Consider the following 12645-nt stretch of genomic DNA (forward strand, 5'->3'; position numbering starts at 1 on the left):
TGGGGAAACTGAGGTACAGAATCCCCGACCACGGTTTGTCTTGAGGAAGTGGAGGAACCAGGGTTAGAACCCAGGCTATTTCAGAGTCCAATTCGGTCTCAACTTCTAGGAAATTCGGTACTAGAGCTAAGCGCAATATGGGTTGCACTATATGAGGAGGCCCACATCCTCTGCGAAGACTTTGTTTTTGTGCTGCCCTCCTGGGGGCCCTGGGGCCTTCTCTGGGCTTTGGGAAGGGCCTGTGCGGCTCGCCTGCGACCCGGGAGGCTGCCTGTGAACCCCTGGTTAACTTTCGGGGCTGCTGGCCCGCACGCCAGATGTATCCAGGGCCTTGGGTGGCCCTCCCCACCGGCAAGTGCGGCCTCGGCGTCCCCCCTGCTCCCCGCCCCCTGCAAGCCAGGTCCCTGCCAGGCCCCCCAGCCCCGACGCGCGTCCCGGGTCTGCGGGAAGGGGCGGGCCCGGGGGCGGTGCCTCTGGCCCAGGCGGCACCCGCGCCCCGCGCTCTGCCTGCCGGTGCAGCGGCCCGGGCTGGAGGGGGCGGGGACTGGGCGGGGCCGCGCGCGGCTGGTGCCGTAGCCGGAGGACGGGGAGGAGGCGGCGCGTCCCCAGAGGCGTGCGCCCGGGCCGACCGACCGGCAGACTGACCGGCGCGTAGAGGGAGAGGGCCGCAGAGAGGTGAGCATAGGGGAGCGAGGGCGACGCGTGCCCGGGCGGCAGCGGGCGGAGCGGGGCCCCGGGAGGGCGCGAGGAGGGGCGGCGGGCCGGGCGCCGGCTGCGCTCGGGGGTCGGCCCCAGACCCTCCCCCGGCCGGTCGGGCGCCCAGCGAGCGTGTCCCGGCAGCGGAAAGCGCAGCCTCGGCGCCCTTCTCCCTCCGTCTCTTTTCTTCCCACTCAGCGGAAAATACACACCCGGGAAGGTAAAACAATAGCGGGGCCACCAGGGACGCGGCGCGCCGGGCTCCCACGTAGGGGGCGGGGGCCGGGGTGGAACCGGGAGTGGCGGCCCCACCTCGGAGCCCCAGACCGAATTGCGCCCGCGGAGGGTGGGGCTGCCCGTGGCGCCGGGCTCGTCGCCTCGCGCCGGGAATTCCCAGGAGTGAAGCATTTGGCAAAAGTATGGCAGGCACCATCCGGCTGCCCACAATTGCCCTGCTCTGGGCGGGGAAACTGAGGCAGAGGCAGACGTAGCGACCTGACCAAGGTCAGAATGTAAAGCGTCTGTCCTGGTCCGGGGAAGGGACCCAGGTGTTCGCGGGCTCTGCCCCTCTCTGGGTTTTGTGGCCGGCGTGTTGGGCTTTGATAAATCTTTGTTGTGTTTGTTTTAGAAATCTGCTGGCATTGGGGACCGCCTCAGGGCTCGGAAACGCCAACTGGCTTCGTGTGTGCCAGGCAGGTCTGGGGCTGGTGGCAGCTCCTTGACCTCCCATCATGGATGGAGTGCACTTTTCCACGAAGAAACCCAAGCAGTCGCTGTTAGCCAGGGCCGATTTGGCTGTTAAAGGTTTTGACAAAACCTGCCCAGGCCCCTGTGGGGAATCCGAATGAAGGAGAGCGCAGACACCTTCACTGGGAAGCCAAGGACATTTCTGTATAATCAGCGGATGAAAGGATTTTCTCAGACTCTTTTCCCCTTTTCCTGGAGGATTAACCCACCGCAATCTATAATTCCAGTGGAAACCGCAAGGCACACGATGTGGCAGGAGCCCAGAGCGCCTGCAGGAGTGTGCTGGACCCTTTCTTTGCATCGGGGAGTTTAACATGCGCCACCCACCCGTGGTCCTCCCGACTGCCTCCTGCTGATCTCTTCTCTTTAACCTTATTTTCTGAGTGAAGTTCTGTTTCCAAAACTGTCCCCGGAGCTGTGAGTGGATAGCCAGCAATGAGAGATTAAGTCCGGGAGAGGAGGAAGCGCCCGTGTTGTGACTTCTCTCTGCTGCCGACATGAAGTGCTTTCTCCCGGTGCTGAGCTGTCTGGCTGTGCTGGGTAAGTGGCATTGCTATCAGCGCGATCGATCAATGGGAAAGTTTAACCTGCTGTTGGTTCCTGTAATTCCGTGTGGTTCTTTCCCATCAACACCAGGAGGTGTTGAGACACCAGGAGGCGGCCGGTATGTGGCACAGGTTGTGTGGCACAGGTTGAGTGGCACAGGTTGGACTGGTGAACTGAGAGGCCCATTTCTGGCCCGGGAGGAATAGTGGAACAACGTGTGTGGTCTGTAAGAAGGAACATTTGCTGCCCTTAAAGTGTCTGTCCCGGGCTTTGCAGGGATGAGGTCCCCCATCTGCCCGTCAGTGGTTGGGGGACTCTGTGTGGGTTGTGGGCTGGTTCTTTGCAGCATTACACACGTGCTTGAGTGGCTTCACCTCTGTGCCGGTCCATGTAAATTCTTAACCCGACGTGGCAACATTATTCCTACTGTGTCGGGGAGGTTGGTGTGGTGATGCTGATGGGGAGGTAGGTGTGGTTGGAAAGGGGTTGAAGGGATGCTTTGCGCTACCTAAGTAGTCTGGATACAAACACATGTTTGAAGGCACTGTCATATGTCCCCTCACCAAGGAAGCTCGGATTGGATTGTTGCTCTGGCAGGAAGAGAGGCTGGAGGGATTGCAGCTGCCTGGTTTGGGGATGTATTAGGATTGGTTTTTGTGCCCCCACAGACGGTCAGAATGCTTAGAGCTGGACGAAGAAACTGGCACTGAGAGGCAAACCTTGGACGCCTCTCTCAAGATTCTCTTCCCAGTGCCTAACGCTTGTCCATCCTCAAATTCAAAACTACTTCCCTGCCTTTGAGCTCCGTCTTCAGTGACCTATGTTAGGACACATTGGGTCTCAGATAAGCTCCCTGGCCGGGATCTGTCTGTCTCTCTGCATTGCCCCAGGCCTCACATGTGAGCACACCTCCCCCCTCTCCGATGCCTGGGTCTCTGCACCTCCAAGTCCAGGCTTCTTGTATTAATGGGTTTGTCCATGAGCTGCTGGCAGTGGTGATTGCTTTCATGCCTTGTCTACACCCTGGCGAGAGTTCCCAGGTGGGTGGACAGAACGGAGCCTGGGGTTAGAGAACCCGAGTTCCAGTCTCGGCCTTACCGGGATTGACGTCTGAGCCCCAGGAAGATGGGATGAGGCCTCCAAGAGCTATCTTGACAGTGAAAGGCTGTGAGTGCTCTGAACACATCATAAATGTGTGCAGTCAGTGGTTTGCAAACTTGGGTGCAGGTTGGAATCACTGAGGGAGCTTTTAAAAGTCCAGGCGGGCCCAGCCATCATGGCTCAATGGTTGAGCATCGACCTGTGAACCAGGAGGTCAGGGTTCGATTCCTGGTCAGGGCACATGTCTGGGTTGTGGGCTCGGTTCCCAGTGTGGGGCATGCAGGAGGCAACCAATCAATGATTCTCTCTCATCATTGATGTTTCTCTCTCCCTTCCTCTCTGAAATCAATTAAAAAATTTATTAAAAATACAAGTCCAGGAGGCAACCCCAGACCAATTCAACTAGATTCTCTGGGAGGGTGACCCAGGCGTCCGACTTTCAGCCGTCCTAGGTAATTCCGGTGCGTAGCACGTGAAGGAAGCAGCGTGTAAGTTCATTAGTGCCAGCCCTCCCTGCCCTGACGCATGCACACACACCTAGCCTGGCGGCAGTGTAGTCAGCAGAGCCTCCGCCCAGGTGTGGGTTAGGATAGTGTCTCCCGTGTGCTCAGGTGGACGCAGAAGGCAGGAAGCTCTCTGTTCACCAGTCCTAACGATCCGATTGCCATTTGTGATTCTGTATTTGTCATCCGCTTAGTGTCTGGGTGTAAGTCAGTAGTTAGTGATTCATGTGGATTCAGGAGGACCAACAAGGAAAGCCCTCTGGGAGGTTCAGATGTGGGGCAGGTTGTGTGGCGAAGGCGAAGGCGGGAAAGAGACAGAGTGGTCGGGTGGGGCCCAGGGCAGAGGGAAGTGCTGATGGGAAAACAAGGAGATGTGACATTTGTGCCTTTTGTTTCCTCCGGCTGCTCAAGGACTGTAAGTCCCGGCTGGTCCCTGTGCCTGGCCGCTCTGTGGAGTGGAAGCTTGGGCCCTGGCACTTGCACTGCTGTCTTCCCTTCACTCCCAGCCTGGCGTATAAGCAGGTGCCGTGGAGGACAGGGAGCCTCCAGGTGGCCTTGAAGGGGAATGGTGGCAGGAGACGGACGTGGTGGGAGTGGGGAGGTTTGGAACTGTGGACACACATCCATCTCTACCTGGTCTTTTGGGCCCCACTGGAGAAGTCCCCTCTTTTCTCCTTCCTCAGTGGCTCTGAGCACGGTGGAGGGGACCTTGGAGAGCAGAAGGTATTTGGAGCGGGGATATAACCCACGTTGGGGGTCTCGTTTCCTGCTTGTAGTCGGTTGTGGAGTGATTCATGGGGCAGCGTTCTTGCTGTGTCATGCAAATTAATGTGTAATGTGACTATGAAACAGCAAAGAATCCCCAGGTTTTATGCCCATGTGAGCCACACCCCTGGAGGAAAATTGTGTGTGTGTGAAAAGTAGGAGAAGGCTGAGTGCTCTGCAAAGTGAGGCTGAGCCAGCCTCCAGAAAGGCAATGCGAGTTGGGAAACCCTGGGGGATAAAGGGCGGATCTCCGAGATGCTTGTGGCTCCTCTGACATCATTAGGCCTGTGCTTTCTGCTCCCGGTCCTTTGCCATGTCTGGGTCAGATTCCTCCTTTTCTGCTTGGCTGGGCGCTGATTCCTGCCCTCTTGACCACTGTCTTGTTTCTTCTTGTTGCAGCTCTGGGTTCCCACCCCTCTGGGGAGCCATTGGCTGCCACAGGCACCCTTGTTCCAATTCTAAAGCCTGGACCTGTTAAACCATGAGGAGAGTGAAGTTCCATTACTGAGAATGGGCGGAGCCAGAGGGGCAGAAGGAGAGAGAGCGAGCTGATTGTGGCTGTGCCTGGGAGCAGCCTTTGTGGGTGACAGTGACACAGGATGACAACTCTGGGAGAGACAGATTAGGATTTGTGTCTGAGGAACAGGGAGGGAACTATCAGGAAAGATGAATATGAGCTTTAGGCGCATAAAGCACATTTCGTTTTTGCATTGCCAGGAAGAGTTATGCCTCCCAGCTCAGCGCTGATGCTGCAAACAAGATGAAATCGCTTTAAAAGTGTTAGCAACAGAACACTCCCAATGGAGGCGGTTGGGACCTCTCTGGATCCATGCAGGAGAGCCTGTCGGCGGCTGATGGTCCTGTAGTCTTCTCCGATGGGAGAGAATTTCGTTTGGATAGCGTGGGAAGCCTCTATTTGAAAAGGATGGGCTCAGGATGCGATCACTTACTTCCCAGTTAGTTAGGGAGCTTCTTTGGGCAGAGACCAGAGGGTGCTTCCAAAAGAGATAGAAGGGAAGTTTGATGTCCTGTGGGAGTGCGACCAGAGGCAGGGCTGGGGTCATTAAAGGCAGAGATAAGGAGGCAGAGGAGAGGAGCGAGATGGGTCAGGGCCCTCAGAGGAAGGATTCAAGGATTCCGAAGGGATAGATGAGAATAGTGATATATGGGTGAACAAACATCCCTCTACCAACAGTAGTCCTAGAGGGAGTGCGCCTCTCTTCCCTGGGGGCCTTTGACAAGGGTGCCAGAGAAGGGAATTCTTGTCTGGAGGACTGGAGTGGCTGGGGTGCCTTTCAAGTGTGTGATTGTTGAGCCACCTCTCTCCCAGGTCAGTGTTAAGATGTCTCCATTTCCAACATTTTTCTTTGCAGCGAGATAAGAACAGTGGTAATATCACGTCTCCCAACGCAAGTCCTTACTGTGGAGCAAGCCCCATCTCATTAAGTCCTCAACACAGCCTTGCTGGGTAGAGACCTTGTCTGATCACCTTTTTGTAGATGGGGATATGGAGGCCCAGGGAGGTGGAGGAACTTGCCAAAGGTAGATCACTGTACCAGCTAGAAATGTGCCCCACAATGGTAGGACCCAGGCCCCTTCTGTCTTGCTCCAAGTGCACGCCTCCATTCCCAAGGGCATCTCATGTCCCTGATGGCCGTGCTGGGAGGGAAAAGGATAGGTAAAGGGCAGGCCCTCTTAATTTAAGGACGCTTCTAGGAAGTTATACACATCACTTCTGCTTATATCCCCATTGGGTAGAATTTGATCACATGACCATACTCTGCTGTGAGGAGGCTGGGAAATATTATCCTTGATTCTGAGTGTCCATGTGCACAGCCCAAATCTAGGAATTCTATTACAGTAGAGGAAGTAGAGGACAGATTTTGGGGGACAGCTGCTGGTCTCTGGTGTAGTCACAGAGCTAGCCAGTGGCAGAGTGGTTTCGAGGCCGGGGCCATTTGGCTCCAAATCCTGTGTTCTTCCATCCAACAAGCTGTGCCCTCCGTGAGCGTGACCCCCAGCCCCTAGCCTCCGGGAAGCTTTGTTGGGAGGGCACGAGCTAGATCAGTGGTTCTCAACCTTCCTAATGCTGCAACCCTTTAGTACAGTTCCTCATGTTGTGGTGACCCCAATTTCATTGTTACAAATTGAACATAATTAAAGCATAGTGATTAATCACAAAACAATATGTAATTATATATGTGTTTTCTGACCCCTGTGAAAGGGTCGTTCGACCCCCAAAGGAGTTGCAACCCACAGGTTGAGAACCGATGAGCTAGATGCATTAACAATTGTTACATGGGAGGCAACGTTATCAGCACATAATTAAACACTAAACGTTGTGGGTTTAGCAGTAGGACTGTAGTGTTTATAGAATGCTTATGTGCCAGTCACTGCTAAACAGTGTACATGGCATGACCTTCTGTAGAAAGTACCGAAGGGCCCTCCCTCTCTGTCATGTTCATTGCTGTAGCCCCAGAACTCAGCCTTGTGCCTGGCGCAGAGTAACCACGTGTTCAGTTAAGTTGTTGATGAACGAGGTAGGTATTGTTTCTGTGTTGGCTCCTTCAGTCAAGATGGGGAAATTCAAGGCTCAGAGAGTTTAAATCCTTTTGCTCAAAGGAACAGAACTAGAAATTGGCAGAGCCTGGATTGGAATCCATGTTTTTTGGCTATAGTGCTCATGCCTTTACTTCACCAGGCAGGGGTTCTCTAACCATTTTTATGCCATGGATCCTCTTGGCAATCTGGTGAAGCCTCAGACCCCTTCTCAGGACACACTTTAAAGGGCATAGATACAAATGCATAGGATAACAAAGAAAATAAATGGTATTGAAACTTAAGTTATCAAAATATCAAGAGCCAAGGTTATGATGTAGCATTTAATAACATTACAGAACAAGGTCCAACAGTTACCATAATTTGGGCATAATGAAAATGAACATGCTATTTTGCGGTCTCTGCATGTATCTGTTGTGACACAGTCATGGGCTACATTCACAACAAAAGCACTGTTAACATGCACTGAGAGGTTAGTGCAGATAAAGATGTCGGGGGTTTTGTATGTTCATTTTTCCCCCATTCAAGTTCACATACGCTCTGAATTCCATCCACAGACTGTGAAGTTCACTGTCGGTGGTGGTTGTTGGGGAGAGGATTGGGGCTGTGCTTTCAGATGGCAGGGTTCGGAGCGGGAGGACATTCTCTTCCCAGCAGAGTCCTGATAATTCAGAGTCAGACTCATAACCGTGGTAGATTTGCCCTTTGGAGACTAGAGAAATGACTGTCAGTGGTTTTAGGTACCAGTTTGGTGGGACAATGTGGACAGGGAGGATTGACTTGGATGTGTTGAGTTTGGAATCTGGGCTTAGTCTGGGTCCCTGGAGCCCAGGCCTGGGCCCTGCATGAAGTGGCTCCAGGTGTTGGCCTTCCGTGGTCCCAGCCTTGCGCATCCTGAGTTATGGCTCCTTAAGTCATATTTTTAGGTTCCTTTGGGAGCTCCTCATTCGCCGCAATTGGACACCTGTTTCTTTGCTGTTTCAAAGGGAGCACAACTATTCCTCATGAAGAGTTTTTTTTACTTTAAGGAAATTTAGGACACCTGTGTGTGAATTCACCCTGATTTCCAGAGGAATAAATGGTTGCATCAAAATCAAGCTTATAGTTGCAGAAAATCACATTGCCGAGTTCTCTCATCAAGAACCCTTTAGTGCGGGGGCCACAGTGGCAGGCACTTAACAAAAGCCATAGCAATGGACTTTCCATAACGCATCCTCAGTTAAGTAGGACTTCGTTTTTATTTTTGGATCTCTGCTTTCATAAAGGCACAAATCACAAGGTGTGGTAGCAAGGGTTTCTTCTAGAAGCTAGCTTCCAGGCCACTGGCAGCCCAGGCTCTGCATCTTCCGCATCTGTAATTACAGTAGCAGAAGCGCATAATGAGCCTCAGGGCCCGGCAAGATCCTAAACCAAAGATTAAATTATATTCACTCTACCCAGGCTGGAAGCGCATGTGGTCAGATGTCACATGGACTTTAAAAAGCTTTATAATAACGAGAGTTGAAACAAAGTTTCAGCCTAGCCCTCTTTTAACTCTAATTAAATTCATTTGAATGCCCCATCCCCCACCATCCCCGTGACCCAGGCGTTGCTGGACACAACCCTGTCCCTGACCCCTAGGAGATGATCATCTAAGGCAGTGGTTCTCAACCTTCCTAACGCCGCGGCCCTTTAATACAGTTCCTCATGTTGTGACCCAACCATAAAACTATTTTCGTTGCTACTTCATAACTGTAATTTTGCTACTGTTATGAATCGTAATGTAAATATCTGATATGCAGGATGTATTTTCATTGTTACAAGTTGAACATAAAGCATAGTGATTAATCACAAAAACAATATGTAATTATATATGTGTTTTCTGATGGTTTTAGGCGACCCCTGTGAAAGGGTCGTTCGACCCCCCATAGGGGTCGCGACCCACAGGTTGAGAACCGCTGCTCTAAGGCCAAGTGGCCAGGAAGACATTGATAGTGTGTGGTATCCGAGGATGGGCGTTCATTGTGGAGGGAGGCAAGGCACGTGTGTGCTTGTTTTCAGCGGGAGGAGTGAGGGGGTTCTCTGGCCGGGAGCGGTGAGGCTGGACGAGGTCAGGAGTGGTCATTCTGAAAAGGCTCTGGAGGAGCTGGAGTGTCAGGCATGCCTTCAGACATAGAAGGATGAGGTTCTGGCAAAATTGGGGGGTGGAAGACACCTGGGCACACGGGTGGAGCAGCCCCAGTGTCGGTGGGCCCGAACCCTCAAGGTGTGGCTTAGTAAGAATTGGAGAAGGTGTTTGGCATGGGGCCTGGGTATTTGGGCCAGAGACAGATGGAAGATGCCAGAGAGCTGTAAGTGGGAATCCTGGAGGACCTCTGGAGGAGTGGCTAGGGAAGGCAAGAGGCCATCCTGGAGGGGCAGGTCCAGAGTGGAAGTGATGGGACCTGTTCTTGCACCAAAGGGTGAGCTTTCTTTCGTGTGTCCATCAAAACAGCATCTGGGCAAAGAAGCTGTAACAAAACTGTGAGCTCAAGAGATTGTTGGCCAATCTTCTAGTGGTGGCCTCTTCGCCCCAACTCTCAGGTCCCTAGGCCTTCCCTTTATTAAAACAGGGGGAAGGAAGCTGATGCCAGTGGGGTGCTTTTTCCCCGTTATGATTCTTTTTTTTTTTAATCCTCACCCGAGGATATGTTTTCTTTGATTTTCAGAAAGAGAGGAAGCGGGGGAGGGACACACACACACACACACACACACACACACACACACCAGCTGCCTCTTGTACTGACGGGGGATTGAACCCAAAACCTAGGTATGTGCCTCGACTGGGAACCGAACCCACACCTTTTGGTGTATGGGACAACGCTCCAGGGCCCCATTACGATTCTTTGATTAGTGGAGTAAGGTCAGGATTGCCTTAAGTCGGTGTTACTTTTGTGTGTTAATTCTGTTTTTGTTTATAACACCCATTTTCCCAGGAGTGCAGTCTGCTCCTCCTTTTTGTGGAGACTTCTAAGTACACTGTCTGCCCTCCACAGGGCACTGGGTCCCGCCGGTGGTGTGTCGGTGACAGAGACTTGTCCTGACGGGGCTGCCAACCTTCTTCTCAAGGACCCCTGTTACTCACTCCCCTTCCCCCAGGAGCCTCATAAACTTGAAATCTTCCATCTCCCAGACAGACAGCATTTATTAAATGTGGTATCAATCTGCTTTTCCTATGCAACCATCAGTGTGATCTCACACTTGATATAACCGAGCTCTAAAGCAAAATCAGGCTGGTGACCTGGGCTGCTGATGACCAAAGGACATGTAAGCCTGACCTGTTCGGTACCTTAGCCCCTGTATCTTAGCAGTTAGGGGGAGGTGGTGTCATTTTAGGTGTTTTTGAAATCTCTTAAGGTGGCCAGCTTATGGACTCGAAGTGTTATTCTGAGAGCTTAGGCAACTAGGTTTTTGTTTGCTTTGGGCATGGGAGAGGGCCTGCTAATCATTGGCCAAGTCAGGAAAGTTCAAGATGCCTCATGAATGTGACCAGTGTGCTGGTACAGAGGACAGTGACAGGCCTAACATGCATGAAGGTGCTATCCAGGTCCATTCGTGTCTGCACAGTGTGTTTGCCCATGAATTGGTTGCATTGGTGACCTTGATTGACTTTCAGTAGGAAGGGGAACAGGAGACCTGGAGTTGAGTAATTCATTGCTTCACATCAAACCATATCTTGTCCTGGCCAGGTACAACCTACTCCATGTTTGTTTGTGTGTTTTTAAAAAAAATATATTTTATTGATTTTTTACAGAGAGGAAGAGAGAGAGATAGAGAGTTAGAAACATCGATCAACTGCCTCCTGCACACCTCCTACAGGGGATGTGCCCGCAACCCAGGTACATGCCCTTGACCGGAATCGAACCTGGGACTTTTCAGTCCGCAGGCCGACACTCTATCCACTGAGCCAAACCGGTTTCGGCATGGTTTTCGTTTTTAAAGACGTCCAGAGAATGACATTTCACAACCTCTTAAGTGTAACACGTCCATCAGGAAACCTTAATTTTGATTTGAATTAAGTAATAATTTAAAACAGCAGATAAAGTGCTTTAGGGTAAGCGTATACAAAAATAAAGCAATGAAAGATTGGTTTCAATTTCACAAGGCAGCCTATACTTATAAGCTTTAGTTTTTTGAATTTGAATTTTTCAACAGCGATAACAGTTGACTATAATTCTATTGTTAAAAAATCAAATGGTACAGACAAAAAGTAAAATATGAAAGTTCCCCTGTCTGCCCCATGCCCCATACTGAGTCTGATATATATTCCTTACATTTTGATATGCGCATGTATTTTTTCCGACATAAATGGAAACATACAGAATATATTGTTCAACAACTTGATTATAAAGGGGTGATTTTCTTCCCTATTTTTTAGGTTTTATGGCCAAATCAGAATTGATTTGGTTATTTTATAGCTAGTTGCAACTGTAATTTGTGAAATTATTGGGGAGTCGTGAGCCTCATTCAGTAGCTATATAATGGAATAATTTTGTCTTCATCAAGGGCAAGAGTCATAATAAAAACACTACCCTTAAATTTGAATGTATTTTATGAAAAGAATTGACTTGTTTATTCTGAATATTTTCTCCCAAAACACAAATTTAACAAGTTAAGCATGCACATATTTTATTGACTATTTTAGTTCTAATTTTGAAGCTATGTTGAATTAAAATGAAGCCTATTTAAAGCTTGTTAAGCTTTAATGCTGGGTTTTGTGTCTGATTCAATCAAGTGTCCTTGTTTGTTCACATACTAGAACAAAAGTGAGAGTTTTCCTGACTTTTCAGTTCCCAAATGATTCTTCCATTTAGAATGAACTGGACCAGGGGCACCTTCAAGGTTGCTGACTCCCAGACAGTCAAGACCTTAACCCACAGAAAGAGAACTTTTCTCTCTAGTCCTGCAGAAGCAGCTGTTGCTGCAAAAATATTATTTTTTTTAAAAAAAATGTTTTTTTACTGATTTCAGAGATGAAGGGAGAGGGAGAGAGAGATAGAAACATCAGTGATGACAGAGAATCATTGATCAGCTGCCTCCTGCACGCCCCACACGGGAGCCCACAACCCGGGCATGTGCCCTGACTGGGAACTGAACCGTGACCTCTTGGATCGACGCTCAACCACGGAGCCACACTGGCCAGGCAAAATATTATTTCAAAGTGTGGGTTACTTCTCAGGTTCACGGCTATGGCTTTCTTTAAAACCTCGGGAGTCACTGGAGGTTCACCTTTATACCCAATTTATTAAATAGTCGCTGTTTGGAGGGACGGTTGCTGGATTCACATACCATAGGCAACCCTTCTTAAACATCCGTTGACCTGCTACACCCGTCCAGAGACCACAGTTCTGTTAGAATCTTCTTATAATACTTTCCTGAGAAGACTTTCATCTGTTTATTTACCCAATATCTGAGTGCCTGCTTCAATCGCTCATTGTTCTGTTATCTCACATAGCAAGAATTTGAAGGTAAAATCATGGTGAACATGATTAAATAGTCACCTGATATGTATTTTAATCTTTAACAAATAGATTAATTAAGAACACTGGCATTAGGGAACTCTTTTCTATCCCTAAGGTAAGCCTTTTTTTTTTTATTATTACTTAGAATCCTTTCTTCCTGTTTTGTTCTCTTCTTTGGCAACCATGAATTAAGAATACCACAAGCAGCCCTGAATAGCAGTGATGGAGGAGATGAGGGAGGAGGGTCC

The 12645-nt window shown here is 50.2% G+C and overlaps 1 protein-coding gene across 5 annotated transcripts in view; it reads left to right on the top strand.

Annotated features, from left to right (window-relative positions):
* The first annotated feature begins 535 nt into the window (after nt 1-535).
* The window catches only part of IGSF3 (immunoglobulin superfamily member 3), an 86853-nt gene continuing 74743 nt past the window's right edge, over nt 536-12645 (top strand). For 3 of the 5 annotated variants that reach the window (XM_059673309.1, XM_059673313.1, XM_059673314.1), the window contains exons 1-2: nt 536-675; nt 1325-1983. In XM_059673309.1, the coding sequence (XP_059529292.1) occupies nt 1941-1983 (43 nt within the window). In that variant the 5' untranslated portion in view covers nt 536-675; nt 1325-1940. The other 2 variants (XM_059673310.1, XM_059673311.1) reach the window with 2 other exon arrangements.

Source organism: Myotis daubentonii, chromosome 18 (genome assembly GCF_963259705.1).
Source record: "Myotis daubentonii chromosome 18, mMyoDau2.1, whole genome shotgun sequence".
Taxonomy (NCBI): Eukaryota; Metazoa; Chordata; class Mammalia; order Chiroptera; family Vespertilionidae; genus Myotis; species Myotis daubentonii.